The sequence below is a fragment of the Hyperolius riggenbachi genome, chromosome 12, assembly GCF_040937935.1.
Source record: "Hyperolius riggenbachi isolate aHypRig1 chromosome 12, aHypRig1.pri, whole genome shotgun sequence".
Lineage (NCBI taxonomy): Eukaryota > Metazoa > Chordata > Amphibia > Anura > Hyperoliidae > Hyperolius > Hyperolius riggenbachi.
This window is the reverse complement of record NC_090657.1, coordinates 156,728,466-156,745,911: the sequence shown is the minus strand read 5'-3', so window position 1 is coordinate 156,745,911 and position 17,446 is coordinate 156,728,466. Positions and strand designations below refer to the sequence as shown.

Sequence of the window (17,446 nt, the reverse complement as noted above, 5' to 3'; positions counted from 1 at the left end):
TGTGTGTAAAAAAAAATCAAACAATTGTCATTTACAGAGATATTTCTCCCACCCAGCATGGGTATGTGTAAAAATACACCCCAAAACACATTATACTACTTCTCCTGAGTACGGCGGTACCACATGTGTGGCACTTTTTTGCACCCTAAGTGCGCTAAGAGGCCCAAAGTCCAATGAGTACCTTTAGGATTTCACAGGTCATTTTGCGACATTTGGTTTCAAGACTACTCCTCACGGTTTAGGGCCCCTAAAATGCCAGGGCAGTATAGGAACCCCACAAATGACCCCATTTTAGAAAGAAGACACCCCAAGGTATTCCGTTAGGAGTATGGTGAGTTCATAGAAGATTTTATTTTTTGTCATAAGTTAGCGGAAAATGACACTTTGTGAAAAAAAACAATTAAAATCAATTTCCGCTAACTTGTGACAAAAAAAAAAAATCTTCTATGAACTCACCATCCTCCTAACGGAATACCTTGGGGTGTCTTCTTTCTAAAATGGGGTAATTTGTGGGGTTCCTATACTGTCCTGGCATTTTAGGGGCCCTAAACCGCGAGGAGTAGTCTTGAAACGAAATTTCTCAAAATGACCTGTGAAATCCTAAAGGTACTCATTGAACTTTGGGCCCCTTAGCGCAGTTAGGGTGCAAAAAAGTGCCACACATGTGGTATCGCCGTACTCAGGAGAAGTAGTATAATGTGTTTTGGGGTGTATTTTTCCACATACCCATGCTGAGTGGCAGAAATATCTCTATAAATAGACAATTGTGTGTAAAAAAAATAAAACAATTGTCATTTATGGAGATATTTCTCCCACCCAGCATGGGTATGTGTAAAAATACACCCCAAAACACATTATACTACTTCTCCTGAGTACGGCAATACCACATGTGTGGCACTTTTTTGCAGCCTAACTGCGCTAAGGCGCCAAAAGTCCAATGAGCATCTTTAGGCTTTACAGGGGTGCTTACAATTAGGCACCCCCCAAAATGCCAGGACAGTGAACACACCCCACAAATGACCCCATTTTGGAAAGTAGACACTTCAAGGTATTCAGAGAGGAGCATAGTGAGTCCGTGGCAGATTTCATTTTTTTTTGTTGCAAGTTAGAAGAAATGGAAACTTTTTTTTTTTCTTTTTTTTGTCAGAAAGTGTCATTTTCCGCTAACTTGTGACAAAAAATAAAATCTTCTATGAACTCACCATGCCTCTCACTGAATACTTTGGGATGTCTTCTTTCCAAAATGGGGTCATTTGGGGGGTATTTGTACTATCCTGGAATTTTAGCCCCTCATGAAACCTGACAGGTGCGCAGAAAAGTCAGAGATGCTTGAAAATGGGAAAATTCACTTTTGGCACCATAGTTTGTAAACGCTATAACTTTTACCCAAACCAATAAATATACACTGAATGGGTTTTTTTTTATCAAAAACATGTTTGTCCACATTTTTCGCGCTGCATGTATACAGAAATTTTACTTTATTTGAAAAATGTCAGCACAGAAAGTTAAAAAAATCATTTTTTTGCCAAAATTCATGTCTTTTTTGATGAATATAATAAAAAGTAAAACTCGCAGGAGCAATCAAATAGCATCAAAAGAAAGCTGTATTAGTGACAAGAAAAGGAGGTAAAATTCATTTAGGTGGTAGGTTGTATGACCGAGCATTAAACCGTGAAAGCTGCAGTGGTCTGAATGGAGAAAAAGGCTCTGGTCCTTAAGGGGCGAAAAGACTGTGGTCCTGAAGTGGTTAAGGGCTCGTTTCCACTGTTGCGGGGCGGAATCCACTGCATTCCACCGCGGACAAAATCGCATGCGGGTGCGATTCCGCATGCGGTTTTTGACACGATTTCGCATGCAATTCCGCATAGGTAAGGATATGTGCGAATTTAACCATGTCACTGCCTGTGTAAATTAACATTATACCTATGCGAAATCGCATGCGAATTCGCGGCAAAAACCGCATGCTCAACCCGCATGCGGTTTCCCTATTTCAAAGCATTAGGGGCGATTCGCGTGCATTCCTCTCGCACGCGAAATCTGACGGCTCTGCCGTGCAGATTTCTGCCGCACAAAAAAACGCTCCCGCAGCCGCACAAGTGGAAACAGCCCCATCCACTTGCATTGCCTATGCAAATCCGCATGCGGACACCGCATGCAGATTCGCTATAGTGGAAACGAGCCTTAAAGCCGCATCTACACGCGTAGATGCGGCCGCGATGCTCCTTATCAATCGAGCCGCTGATGCGGCTCGATTGATAAGATCCGACAGGACGGATCTTGCTTCCGCCGATTCCCTGCTCGCTCCCCGCTAGGGGACAATGGCAGGGAATCGAGCGGAAGATAAGCGGCGCGGGGACGAGCGGGAATCGAGCAGGTATTGATGCCGGCGCACGCGCGGGGACGCGGCGGGCACGCGGAAGAGGCGATCCGGCGGCTAATCGAGCCGCCGAATCGCTGCAATGTCCCATAGTGTAGATGGGGCTTAAGACAAGCAGATAATCTCAATAACAGGCAGATAACAATGCCATGTAGATATTGCCACAGACAAGCAGATAATTCCAATAACAGGCAGATAACAATGACATGCAGATATTGCCACAGACAAGCAGATAATTCCATTACCAGGCAGATAACAATGACATGCTGATATTGGCAATGGAAAACAGATAATCCCAATAACACACAGATATCATTGACATGAAGATATTGCCAACGACAAGCAGATAACAGCCAAAGAGCAATGACATGCAGATTCAGATTGTAGAGTTCCACATGACTTTTCACAGTTCTGCGCTGTAACTGATCACTGTCCATACAGTTTTATGGGCCTGTTCAATGTACTGCGCTGTAACTGATCACTGCCAATATATTTCTATGGGCCTGTTCACAGTACTGCACTGTAACGGATCACTGCCCATACAATGCTATGGGCCTATTCACAGTATTGCACTGTAACTGATCACTGCCCATACAATTCTATGGGCCTGTTTACAATACTGCACTGTAACTGATCACAGCCCATAAACTGCCCTATGGGCCTGTTCACACAGTTCCACATGACTTTTCACCGTACTGCGTTGTAACTGATCACTGCCCATACAGTTTTATGGGCCTGTTCACTGTACTGTACTGCACTGTAACTGATCACTGCCCATACAGTTCTATGGGCCTGTTCACAGTACTACACTGTAACTGATCAATGCCCATACAGTCCTACAGGCTTGTTCACAGTACTGTGCTGTAACTGATCTCTGCCAATACAATTCTACGGGCCTGTTCACAGTATTGCGCTGTAACTGATCACTTCCTATACAATGCTACGGGCCTGTTCACAGTACTGCACTGTAACTGATCACTGCCTATACAATGCTACGGGCCTGTTCACAGTACTGCACTGTAACTGATCACTGCCTATACAATGCTACGGGCCTGTTAACAGTACTGCACTGTCCATACAATTCTATGGGCCTGTTCACAGTACTGCGCTGTAACTGATCACTGCCCATACAATTCTATGGGTCTGTTCACAGTACTGTGTTGTAAATGATCACTGCCCATACAATTCTATGGACCTGTTTACAGTACTGCAATGTACCTGATCACTGCCCATACATTGCTATGGGCCTGTTTACAATACTGCACTGTAACTGATCACTGCCCATATATTTCTATGGGCCTGTTTACAGTACTGCGCTGTAACTGATCACTGCCCATACAATTTTATGGGCCTGTTCACAGTACTGCGCTGTAACTGATCACTGCCCATACAATGCTATGGACCTATTCACAGTATTGCACTGTAACTGATCACTGCCCATACAATTCTATGGGCCTGTTCACAATACTGCACTGTAACTGATCACTGCCCATACACTGCCCTATGGGCCTGTTCACACAGTTCCACATGACTTTTCACAGTACTGCGTTGTAACTGATCACTGCCCATACAGTTTTATGGGCCTGTTCACTGTACTGTACTGCGCTGTAACTGATCACTGTCCATACAATTCTATGGGCCTGTTCACAGTACTGCACTGTAACTGATCTCTGCCCATACAATTCTATGGGCCTGTTCACAGTACTGCACTGTAACTGATCTCTGCCTATACAATGCTACGGGCCTGTTCACAGTACTGCGCTGTAACTGATCACTGTCCATACAATTCTATGGGCCTGTTCACAGTACTGCACTGTAACTGATCTCTGCCTATACAATGCTACGGGCCTGTTCACAGTACTGCGCTGTAACTGATCACTGTCCATACAATTCTATGGGTCTGTTCACAGTACTGTGCTGTAACTGATCACTGCCCATACAATTCTATGGGTCTGTTCACAGTACTGCAATGTACCTGATCACTGCCCATACAATTTTTGGACCTGTTCACAGTACTGCATTGTACCTATCACTGTCCATACAATTCTATGGGCCTGTTCACAGTACTGCAATGTACCTGATCACTGCCCTTACAATGCTATGGGCCTGTTCACAATACTGCACTGTAACTGATCACTGCCCATACAATTCTATGGGCCTGTTCACAGTACTGCAATGTATCTGATCACTGCCCTTACAATGCTATGGGCCTGTTCACAATACTGCACTGTAACTTATCACTGCCCATACAATTCTATGGGCCTGGTTACAGTACTGCGCTGTAACTGATCACTGCCCATACAATTCTATGGGCCTGGTTACAGTACTGCGCTGTAACTGATCACTGCCCATACAATTCTTTGGGCCTGTTCACAGTACTGCGCTGTAACTGATCACTGCCCATACAATCTTATGGGTCTGTTCACAGTACTGTGTTGTAACTGATCACTGTCCATACAATTCTATGGGCCGGTTCACAGTACTGCGCTGTAACTGATCAGTGCCCATACAATTCTATGGGCCTGGTTACAGTACTGCGCTGTAACTGATCACTGCCCATACAATTCTATGGGCCTGGTTACAGTACTGCGCTGTAACTGATCACTGCCCATACAATTCTTTGGGCCTGTTCACAGTACTGCGCTGTAACTGATCACTGCCCATACAATCTTATGGGTCTGTTCACAGTACTGTGTTGTAACTGATCACTGTCCATACAATTCTATGGGCCGGTTCACAGTACTGCGCTGTAACTGATCAGTGCCCATACAATTCTATGGGCCTGGTTACAGTACTGCGCTGTAACTGATCACTGCCCATACAATTCTATGGGCCTTTTCACAGTACTGCGCTGTAACTGATCACTGCCCATACAATCTTATGGGTCTGTTCACAGTACTGTGTTGTAACTGATCACTGTCCATACAATTCTATGGGCCTGTTCACAGTACCGCGCTGTAACTGATCACTGCCCATACAATTCTATGGGCCTGGTTACAGTACTGCAATGTACCTGATCACTGCCCATACAATTCTATGGGCCTGGTTACAGTACTGCAATGTACCTGATCACTGCCCATACAATTCTATGGGCCTGTTCACAATACTGCACTGTAACTGATCACTGCCCATACAATTCTATGGGCCTGTGCACAGTACTGCGCTGGAACTGATCACGGACCATACAATTCCATGGACCTGTTCACAGTACTGCGCTGTAGCTGATCACTATCCATACAATTCTATAGCCTGTTCACAGTACTGCGTTGTAACTCATCACTATCCATACAATTCTATAGCCTGTTCACAGTACTGCGCTGTAACTGATCACTGCCTATACAATGCTACGGGCCTGTTCACAGTACTGCGCTGTAACTGATCACTGCCTATACAATGCTACGGGCCTGTTCACAGTACTGCACTGTAACTGATCACTGTCCATACAATTCTATGGGCCTGTTCACAGTACTGCGCTGTAACTGATCAGTGCCCATACAATTCTATGGGTCTGTTCACAGTACTGTGTTGTAACTGAGCACTGCCCATACAATTCTATGGGCCTGTTCACAATACTGCACTGTAACTGATCACAGCCCATACACTGCCCTATGGGCCTGTTCACACAGTTCCACATGACTTTTCACAGTACTGCGTTGTAACTGATCACTGCCCATACAGTTTTATGGGCCTGTTCACTGTACTGCGCTGTAACTGATCACTGTCCACACAATTCTATGGGCCTCCGTGTTCTCCCCAGGCTCTTTTAGCCGGGTGCTCCACCCAGCTGGTTTTGGTCAGCACCCGACTGTCATCAGCTCACCTCCTCTTACGCTGTAAGCAGAGTTGCGCACAGAACCACCGGCCCTGCATTCTTATATCGCCCCACCCAGCTACTTTTTAATGCCACCCGGCTGGAAAAAAATTCTGGGGAGAACACTGGGCCTGTTCACAGTACTGCACTGTAACTGATCTCTGCCCATACAATTCTACGGGCCTATTCACAGTACTGCGCTGTAACTGATCACTGCCTATACAATGCTACGGGCCTGTTCACAGTACTGCGCTGTAACTGATCACTGCCTATACAATGCTATGGGCCTGTTCACAGTACTGCACTGTAACTGATCACTGTCCATACAATTCTATGGGTCTGTTCACAGTACTGTGCTGTAACTGATCACTGCCCATACAATTCTATGGGTCTGTTCACAGTACTGTGTTGTAACTGATCACTGCCCATACAATTCTATGGACCTGTTTACAGTACTGCAATGTGCCCATACAATTTTTGGACCTGTTCACAGTACTGCATTGTACCTATCACTGTCCATACAATTCTATGGGCCTGTTCACAGTACTGCAATGTACCTGATCATTCACTGCCCTTACAATGCTATGGGCCTGTTCACAATACTGCACTGTAACTGATCACTGCCCATACAATTCTATGGGCCTGGTTACAGTACTGCGCTGTAACTGATCACTGCCCATACAATTCTATGGGCCTAGTTACAGTACCGCGCTGTAACTGATCACTGCCCATACAATTCTATGGGCCTGTTTACAGTACTGCGCTGTAACTGATCACTGCCCATACAATTCTATGGGCCTGGTTACAGTACTGCGCTGTAACTGATCACTGCCCATACAATTCTATGGGCCTAGTTACAGTACTGCGCTGTAACTGATCACTGCCCATACAATTTTATGGACCCGTTTACAGTACTGCAATGTACCTGATCACTGCCCATACAATTCAACGGGGCCTGTTTACAGTACTGCAATGTACCTGATCACTGCCCATACAATGCTATGGGCCTGTTTACAGTACTGCAATGTACCTGATCACTGCCCATACAATGCTATGGGCCTGTTCACAATACTGCGCTGTAACTGATCACTGCCCATACAATTCTACGGGCCTGTTTACAGTACTGCAATGTACCTGATCATTGCCCATACAATGCTATAGGCCTGTTCACAATACTGCGCTGTAACTGATCACTGCCTATACAATTCTATGGGCCTGTTCACAATACTGCACTGGAACTGATCACTGACCATACAATTCCATGGACCTGTTAACAGTACTGCGCTGTAGCTCATCACTATCCATACAATTATATGGCCTGTTCACGGTACTGCGCTGTAACTCATCACTATCCATACAATTCTATGGCCTGTTCACAGTACTGTACTGCAACTGATCACTGTCCATACAGTTTTATGGGCCTGTTCACAGTACTGTGGTGTAAATGATTGTGTTATTCCAGCTCGCAGGTTTTGCATTACAGTCTATGTCCAGTCTCCATTGCAGTTCACGCTCATAATAACGCATGCGTGTTACAACTGACCACTGTGAACCTCCTCTGAGACTAAAGCAAGGAGGTCAGAAGTCTTAACACCACGTATAGATGCTATGCAGAGAACTGACACTACAGCTGCTGCAGAGGAACACTGCACATCTTCACAATCATTCACTGCTTGCTCAGGAAAGGCTTCACTTTCATAGAGAGATGAGAAGGAAGGCTTCTGTTTTGTTACTTTGTAACTCTCAGTGGAGAAGGAGCCAAAGGGATGGGGAGGGACCATGCTCCGCCTCTCTAGGACATGCACCACTCTATGGAGGTGACTATAAGCAGACCATTAACATTCCATGCAGGATAAATAAATAGTATGCAGGGCCGGGCCGAGGCATAGGCTGGAGAGGCTCCAGCCTCAGGGCGCAGTGTAGGAGGGGGCGCACAATTCATTCAGCTTCCATTCCTAATTGTGTTTGAAGCAGAAAGAAATAAGAAAAGGGGATACATAGCAGTGACTGCAAGCCAGATAACTAGATATTAAGGTGTTGGGGAGGTTGTGGGCCCTGTGGCGCCTCTTAGTCTAATAGCAATCAGTGTTTGATGGCTCGGGTGGCAGGGATGGAGGGGCGCACTTTGGCGTCTCAGCCTTGGGTGCTGGAGGACCTTGTCCCGGCTCTGATAGTATGTATGAATTGATGGTACAACAGCCACACTGAGGTGACAATAAGGAGGTGACAGGTTAACAACACACATTTTGTACACCGCCCCCCTTCCCCCCATCTCCATAAAGACCTGTGTATGTAGATTGCACCCTCAGCTTTTGCACCTTCCATTTATACTGGATGAATGGTTTCTCTCATCTGGACATTTAATGGAAAAAGTAATTACCCTGAAAGTTCCCCATTTCCTGGCCCATAAAACCATCAGCTGGACAATCACTATAGGCTCTGTGTAGGATGGAGATACCCAAGTACAGTGAGCTAGCCATTGTTTGGTTGTGAGGAATGAGATATGTCCACTGAGAGGTAATAACCCGTTCACTTTTTCTTTAGGAACCTACCAAGGCCAGTTTGCAAATGGAATTCGAGAAGGCTATGGTGTACGTCAAAGTGTTCCATATGGAATGGCAGCAGTTGTCCGAAACCCTTTACGCACCTCCCTGACTTCCCTCCGCAGTGAACACAGCAATGGGACGTTGGCACAACATGATGCCATGTCAGCTTCTCCAGATAACCTTGTGTGTTCTACCATCACCAGGGGAGGCTTTGCCCTTTCTCTCTATGCAGACCCGGAAGTTCTAAAAGCACAGAAGAAAGGCATTTTCAGAAGAGGTTCTCTGTTGGGTAAACTTAGGAAATCTGAATCTAAGACCTCATTGTCCTCTCAGAGAAGTAAGCTTAGTTTCCTGAAGAGTGTCAGTGGAATGAGTTCTGGAGCCAGTGATGCCACCTCCACTGTGAGCTTTGGTGATGGAACTGAACAAGAAGAATTTCCACCAGTTGAAGCAGATATTGATGCCACCACCACTGAGGTCTATATGGGTGAATGGAAGAAAGACAAGAGGTCTGGCTTTGGAATTAGTGAGCGCTCCAGTGGTCTGAAGTATGAAGGAGAATGGCTGGACAACCTGAGACATGGTTATGGGTGTACCACCTTTCCTGATGGCACCAAGGAAGAGGGAAAGTACAGGAACAACGTTTTAATTAAAGGGATGAAGAAAAGGGTGATCCCACTGAAGAGTGCCAAGATCAGACAGAAAGTGGATAGAAGTATTGAAGGGGCACAGAGGGCCGCAGCCATAGCCCGACAGAAGTCTGAGATTGCTGCTTCCAGGTAAGAAAGAACACAAATGATTTGTCAATAGTCTGCTATAACGTTACACATTGAAAATGTAAGGTATTGTTTCCTTTATAGATTTATCAAATGCTGCTGTGTCTTCATGATGAAAAGATAAGGGCACCAGGTGGTCAGGACATCGCTTACGCCCCTCTCTTGTGGCAGATAGACTGCTCAGAGCATCTGTCCTTGCTTACTGGGAGCTTGGACAGCTTCTAGGCACCAGAGACACACTGTTATTACTGGAACTGAGAGATTGTGTTGTGAAATTTCCACTATCCAGGCTGTATGTGCTTCTAATAGAGTTTTCACTAACTCTTCTTGAGATCACTTCCTGTGTGGGTGGGTGGAGAACACTTCCTGTGTTGGTTGATTGAGATCACTTACTGTGCTGGTGGATGGAGATCACTTCCTGTGTTGAAGGACAGAGATCACTTCCTGAGTTGGAGGGTGTTGATCACTTTCTGTGTTTGTGGGTGGGGATCACTTCCTGTGTTGGTGGGTGGGGTTCACTTCCTGTGTGGGTGGGTGGAGATCACTTCCTGCATTGAAGGGGTGCATATCACTTCCTGTGTGGAAGGGTGGAGATTACTTCCTGTGCTGAAGGGCAGAGAACACTTCCTGTGTGGTTGGGTGGAGATACCTTCCTGTGTTGATAGGTGGAAATTACGTCCTATGTTGAAGGGCAGAGATCACTTCCTGTGTGGGAGGGTGTTGATCCCTTTCTGTGTGGGAGGGTGTTGATCAATTCCTCTGTTGGTGAGTGGAGATCACTTCCTGTGTTGGTGGGTGGAGATCACTTCCTGTGTAGGAGGGTGTTGATCACTTCCTGTGTCAGAAGGTGGAGATCACTTCCTGTGTGGGAGGGTGGAGATCACTTCCTGTGTGGGAGGGTATTGATAAGTGGAGATCACTTCCTGTGTGGGTGGGTCTTGATCACTCCCTGTGTTAGTGGGTGTTGAGCCCTCCCTGTGTTGGTGGGTGGAGATCACTTCCTGTGTGGGTGGGTGGGTGGAGATCACTCCCAGGGTTGGTGGGTGGAGATCACTTCCTGTGTGGGAGGGTGTTGATCACTTCCTGTGTTGATAGGTGGAAATTACGTCCTGTGTTGAAGGGCAGAGATCACTTCCTGTGTGGGAGGGTGTTGATCAATTCCTCTGTTGGTGGGTGGAGATCACTTCATGTGTGAGAGGGTGTTGATCACTTCCTGTGTTGGTGGGTGGAGATCACTTCCTGTGTCAGAAGGTGGAGATCCCTTCCTGTGTTGATAGGTGGAAATTACGTCCTGTGTTGAAGGGCAGAGATCACTTCCTGTGTGAGAGGGTGTTGATCAATTCCTCTGTTGGTGGGTGGAGATCACTTCCTGTGTTGGTGGGTGGAGATCACTTCCTGTGTGGGAGGGTGTTGATCACTTCCTGTGTTGGTGGATGGCGATCACTTCCTGTGTGGGAGGGTGTTGATCACTTCCTGTGTTGGTGGGTGGAGATCACTTCCTGTGTGGGAGGGTGTTGATCACTTCCTGTGTTGGTGGGTGGAGATCACTTCCTATGTGGGAGGGTGTTGATCACTTCCTGTGTTGGTGAATGGAGATCACTTCCTGTGTCAGAGGGTGTTGGTGGGTGGAGATCACTTCCTGTGTTGGTGGGTGGAGATCACTTCCTGTGTGGGAGGGTGTTGATCACTTCCTGTGTTGGTGGATGGAGATCACTTCCTGTGTCAGAGGGTATTGATAAGTGGAGATCACTTCCTGTGTTGGTGGGTGCGTCTTGATCACTCCCTGTGTTGGTGGGTGTTGAGCCCTCCCTGTGTTGGTGGGTGTTGAGCCCTCCCTGTGTGGGTGGGTGTAGATCACTCCCGATGTTGGTGGGTGTTGAAAACTTCCTGTGTTGGTGGGTGGAGATCACTTCCTGTGTGGGAGGGTGTTGATCACTTCCTGTGTTGGTGGGTGGAGATCACTTCCTGTGTCAGAGGGAGTTGATGAGCGGAGATCACTTCCTGTGTGGGTGTTGATTACTTCCTGTGTTGGTGGGTGTTGATCACTCCCTGTGTTGGTGGGTGGAGATCACTTCCTGTGTGGGTGGGTGGAGATCACTCCTGGTGTTGAAAACTTCCTGTGTGGGTGGGTGGAGATCACTCCTGGTGTTGAAAACTTCCTGTGTTGGTGGGCGGAGATCACTTTCTGTGGCGAAGGATGGAGATCTCTTCCTGTGTCAGAGGGTGTTGATCACTTCCTGTGTCAGAGAGCAGAGGGGTATTGTACCCCTCGTGACCTCCTCCGAAGACACACAGCACACTGAGGGGGGTAGTGGGCCTCTTTGTGACCTCCCCTGGGGACACGCAGCCCACTGAAGGGGTTATTGGGCCCCCTGTATTATATGACCTCCCCCCCAGGGACACACAGCACATGGAGGGAGAAATTGGGGCCCCTGTGACCTCTTCCCAGGGACACACAGTGCACTAAGGGGGGTGTTGGGCCCCCTGTATTATGTAACCCCCCCCCCCGGGGACATACAGTGCACTGAGGGGGGGTATTGGGCCCCCATGACCTCCCCCCTGGGACACACAGTGCACTGAGGGGGTTATTGGGCCCCCATGACCTCGCCCCTGGGACACACAGAGCACTGAGGGGGGTATTGGGCCCCCTGTGACCTCCCCCCTGGGACACACAGTGCACTGAGGGAGGTATTGGGCCCCCTGTATTATGTGACCTCCCCCAGGGGGAGACAGTGCACTGAGGGGGGTATTGGGCTCCCTGTATTATGTGACCTCCTCTGGGGACACACAGTGCACTGAGGGGGGTGTTGGGCCCCCTGTATTATGTAACCTCCCCCCGGGGACATACAGTGCACTGAGGGGGGGGGGGGGTATTGGGCCCCCATGACCTCCCCCCTGGGACACACAGTGCACTGAGGGGGTTATTGGGCCCCCATGACCTCGCCCCTGGGGCACACAGAGCACTGAGGGGGGTATTGGGCCCCCTGTGACCTCCCCCCTGGGACACACAGTGCACTGAGGGGGGTATTGGGCCCCCTGTATTGTGACCTCCCCCAGGGGGGGGAGGGGAAGACCGTGCACTGAGGGGGGTATTGGGCCCCCTGTATTATGTGACCTCCTCTGGGGACACACAGTGCACTGAGGGGGGTATTGGAGCCCCTGTGATCTCCCCCGGGGACACACAGTGCACTGAGGGGGTATTGGACCCCCGTATTATGTGACTTCCCCCCGGGGATAAACAGAGCACTAAGGGGGGTATAGGACCCCCTGTGACCTCTTCCCAGGGACACAGTGCACTGAGGGGGGTATTGGGCCACCTGTATTATGTGACTTCCCCCACCCCCGGGGATAAACAGAGCACTAAGGGGGATATAGGGCACCCTGTGACCTCTTCCCAGGGACACAGTGCACTGAGGGGGGTATTGGGCCACCTGTATTATGTGGCCTCCCCCCGGGGACACACAACACACTAAGGGGGGTATTGGCCCCCCTGTGACCTCCCTGGGGACACACAGCGCACTGAGGGGTGTATTGGGCCCCTTGTGACCTCCCCAGGGCACTGAGGGGTATTGGGCCCCCTGTGACCCCCCGGGTCACACAAAGCACCTTAGGGGGGTATTGGACCCCCTGTGACCTCCTCCCGGGGACACAGTGCACTGAGGGGGGTATTGGGCCCCCTGTGACATACAGTGCACTGAGGAGGTATTGGGCCCTCATGACCTCCCTCCTGGGACACACAGTGCACTGAGGGGGTATTTTGCCCCCTGTGACTGTCCCTGGGACACACAAGCACTGAGGGGGGTATTGGGCCCCCTGTGACCTCCCCCTGGGACACACAGTGCATTGAGGGGGGTATTGGACCGCCTGTAATATTATGTGATCTCCCCCCTGGGGAGATACAGTGCACTGAGGGGAGTATTGGGCCACCTGTATTGTGTGACCTTCCGCCGGGGGGAGACAGTGCACTTAGGGGGGTATTGGGCCCCCTGTATTATGTGACTCCCCCCCCCCTGTAATATTATGTGATCTCCCCCCCGGGTAGATACAGTGCACTGAGGGGGGTATTGGGCCCCCTGTATTATGTGACCTCCCCCTTGGCACACAGTGCACTGAGGGCGGTATTGGGCCCCCGTATTATGTGTCCTCCCCCAGGGGACACGTAGCCCATTGAAGGGGTTATTGGGCCCCCTGTGTTATGTGACCTCCCCCCAGGGACACACAGCACACTGAGGGGGATATTGGGGCCCCTGTATTATGTGACCTCTCCCCGGGGAGACAGTGTATTATGTGACCCCCCCCTGTAATATTATGTGATCTCCCCCCCGGGTAGATACAGTGCACTGAGGGGGGTATTGGGCCCCCTGTATTATGTGACCTCCCCCGGGGACACAGTGCACTGAGGGCGGTATTGGGCCCCCGTATTATGTGTCCTCCCCCAGGGGACACGTAGCCCATTGAAGGGGTTATTGGGCCCCCTGTGTTATGTGACCTCCCCCCAGAGACACACAGCACACTGAGGGGGATATTGGGGCCCCTGTATTATGTGACCTCCCCCCGGGGAGACAGTGCACTGAGGGGGGTATTTGGCCCCCTGTATTATGTGACCTCCCCCGGGGAGACACAGTGCACTGAGGGCAGTATCAGGCCCCCGTATTATGCGACCTTCCCCCAGGGACACGTAGCCCATTATAGGGGTTATTGGGCCCCCTGTATTATGTGACCCCCCCACGCACAGCATACTGAGGGGGATATTGGGGCCCCTGTGACCTCTTCCCAGGGACACAGAGCACTGAGGGGGGTATTGGGCCTCCTGTATTATGTGACCTCCCCCCTGGGATAAACAGTGCACTAAGGGGGATATTAGGGTCCCTGTGACCTCTTCCCAGGGACACAGAGCACTAAGGGGGGTATTGGGCCCCCAGTGACCTCCCCCTGGGGATACACAGCGCCCTGAGAGGGGTATAGGCCCCGTGACCTCCCCTGGGGATACACAGTGCACTGAGGGGTATTGGGCTCCCTGTGACCTTCCCCAGGGCACACAGTGCACTGAGGGGTGTATTGGGCCCCCTGTGACCTCCCTCCGAGGACACAGCGCACTGAGGGGTGTATTGGGCCACTGTGACCTCCCCTCGGGGACACAGCGCACTGAGGGGTATATTGGGCCCCCTGTGACCTTCCCCGGGACACACGGTGTACTGAGGGTGATATAGGGCCCCCTGTGACCTCCCCCAGGGACCCACAGTGCACTGAGAGGGGTGTTGGCCCCCCTGTGACCTCCCCCCGGGGAAACAGCGCACTGAGGTGTGTATTGGGCCCCCTGTGACCTCCCCCTGGGGACACACAGAGCACTGAGGGGGGTGCTGGGCCCACTGTGACCTCCCCCTGGAGACACACAGAACACTGAGGGAGGTATTGGGCCTCCTGTGACCTCCTCCCAGGGACACAGCACACTGAGTGGTGTATTGGGCCCCCTGTGACCTCCCCCTGGGGACACACAGAGCACTAAGGGGGTACTGGACCCACTGTGACTTCCCACGGGGACACACAGTGCACTGAGGGGGTATTGGACCCCCTGTGACCTCCTTCCGGGGACACAGTGCACTGTGAGGGGTATTGGACCCCCTGTGGCCTCCTGAGGGCACAGCGCACTGAGGGGTGTATTGGGCCCCCTGTGACCTCCTGGGGGCACAGCGCACTGAGGGGTGTATTGGGCCCCCTGTGACCTCCACCAGGGGACACACCGTGCACTGAGGGGAGTATTGGGCCCCCTGTGACCTCCTCCTGGGGCACACGGTGCACTGAGGGAGGTATTGGCCCTCTATATTATTCGAACCTCCCCCGGGGCACACAGTGCACTGAGGGGTATTGGGCCCTCTGTGTCCTCTTCCCAGGGACACAGCGCACTGAGGGGTGTATTTGGCTCCCTTTGACCTCCTCCCGGAGACACACAGCGCACTGAGGGGAGTGTTGAGCCCTCATGACCTCGCCCAGGGACACATCGTGCACTGAGGGGGGTATTGGGCCCCCTGTGACCTCCCCCAGGGACACCGTGCACTGAGGGAAGTATTGGCCCCCTGTATTATTCGAACCTCCCCCAGGGCACACAGCGCACTGAGGGGAGTATTGAGCCCCCGTGACCTCCCCCAGGGACACACAGTGCACTGATGGGGGTATTGGGTCCCCTGTGACCTCCCCCAGGGACAGACAGTGCACTGAGGGGGGTATTGGGCCTCCTGTGACTTCCCCGGGGACACACAGTGTACTGATGGGGGTATTGAGCCCCCTGTGACCTCCCCCCATGGACACACAGAGCACTTAGGGGGGTATTGGGCCCCGTGACCTCCTCCAGGGGACACACAGTGCACTGAGGGGCAGTGGTGTAGCCAAGAAGCCGTGGGCCCCAGTGCAAGTTTAGCATTGGGGTCCCCCAAGCATGCTATTGATACAACACATCAAACCCAATCAAGGACAACCAGTGTCAGAGGTGCAAGATGGGGATGGGAAACTGTGTTAGTGATCACTACTATTCAAATCAACTATAGAAGTGAATATTATCAGCACAGGACCAATAAAGAGCTAATTCTGTGTTTAAGGGGTGGGCCCCTCGGGTTCCTCTAGCCCAAGGGCCCCGATGCGGTAGTTACCGCTGCACCCCCTATTGCTACGCCAATGCTAAGGGGGGTATTGGGCCCCCTGTATTATGTGACCACCCCCCGGGGCACACAGTGCACTGAGGGGGGTATTGGGCTCTCTGTGACCTCCCCCCAGGGAAACAGTGCACTGAGGGGGATATTGGGCCCCCTGTGACCTCCTCCAGGGCACACGGTGCACTGAGGGGGGTATTGGGCCCCCTGTGACCTCCCCCTGGGGACATAGCGCACTCAGCAGCTCTGTTTAGTTTGCAGTAACAATAGCATTACGTCTGGTGCTGTCAGATGTTTCCTTACTGGGGAAGCTTGGATGAAGTTATGTGGAGTGTTGTACCACATGTAGCATTCCGCTGGATGGGGAGGAGATCCCTCCCCTCTCTGTGCAATGCGCTCTCTTATGCTGCATCATTATTACCGGGGATTCTGGGATCATGGATAATAAAATGTGGCGATTGTGAATGAGATGCACTCGCTGTGACTGGGGTAAGCAGGCATCGGCTCTTGGCTCTATTCTCCTAGCCGGGGGCGGCAGCCAGCATCCAGCACATCCACACTTGTAGAATTGATGGATCTCGGCTGCCATGTCCCACAGATCAAGTGTTCTAAACAGATCCCATTTCTCTCAGAATAGCTGCTGCCTGTGTCACCGGGGCGCTGCCCGCTTTTGCCTCCTCTGTACTGTGTAATAGAGGGATTGCAGAGGGCCGGTGGCTTTCCATAAATTGTGTTAGAAACAACTAAAATGAAAACAGTGTGAGGTGAATAACCTCAATGAAGAAACATTTGTATAATAAGCAACAAACTTTAATTTGCACTGGCAATGCATTTCGTAGGTCTATCCCCATTTCCTCAGGCCAAACAGAGTGCTAAAGTAGTAATAAGCCTTAACAGTGGTGTGTGACGGGACCTTCCTCCGAGCTCTGACCCACATCTTCTTCATCTCACAAGAAATCGGCACCAATAATGACTGTTTGGTGATGCAATTTTGTGACCTCCTCAGCCAGGGATTAAAGTTCTGAGTCACACTAGCATTCACGCTGAACGCTAGCGATTGCTGAATCGCAAAACCGGCGATTCCCCGACGTTTTGCGGCCACGATTTTGCTATGCTATGCACTGCATAGCAAAATGGCGGCAAATATCGCTCCGCCGCGCGTTCGCGTAAAAAACGAATCGCGGTAGTGGAAATGACCTACCGCGATTCCTATGTTAAGAAGCAAACCGTAGCGATTGTGACTTTGCGATTCAGCCTGGTGGAAAAGGGCCCTCAGGGTCCATGTCAGGATT

At 50.5% G+C, this 17,446-nt stretch overlaps 1 protein-coding gene across 1 annotated transcript in view; it reads left to right on the top strand.

The window, feature by feature from the left end:
- The window catches only part of JPH2 (junctophilin 2), a 90,424-nt gene that overhangs the window by 17,770 nt on the left and 55,208 nt on the right, over window positions 1–17,446 (top strand). Inside the window, exon 2 of the mRNA XM_068262305.1 lies at window positions 8,733–9,513. Within this exon, the coding sequence (XP_068118406.1) occupies window positions 8,733–9,513 (781 nt within the window). The remainder of the gene's footprint in view (window positions 1–8,732; window positions 9,514–17,446) is intronic.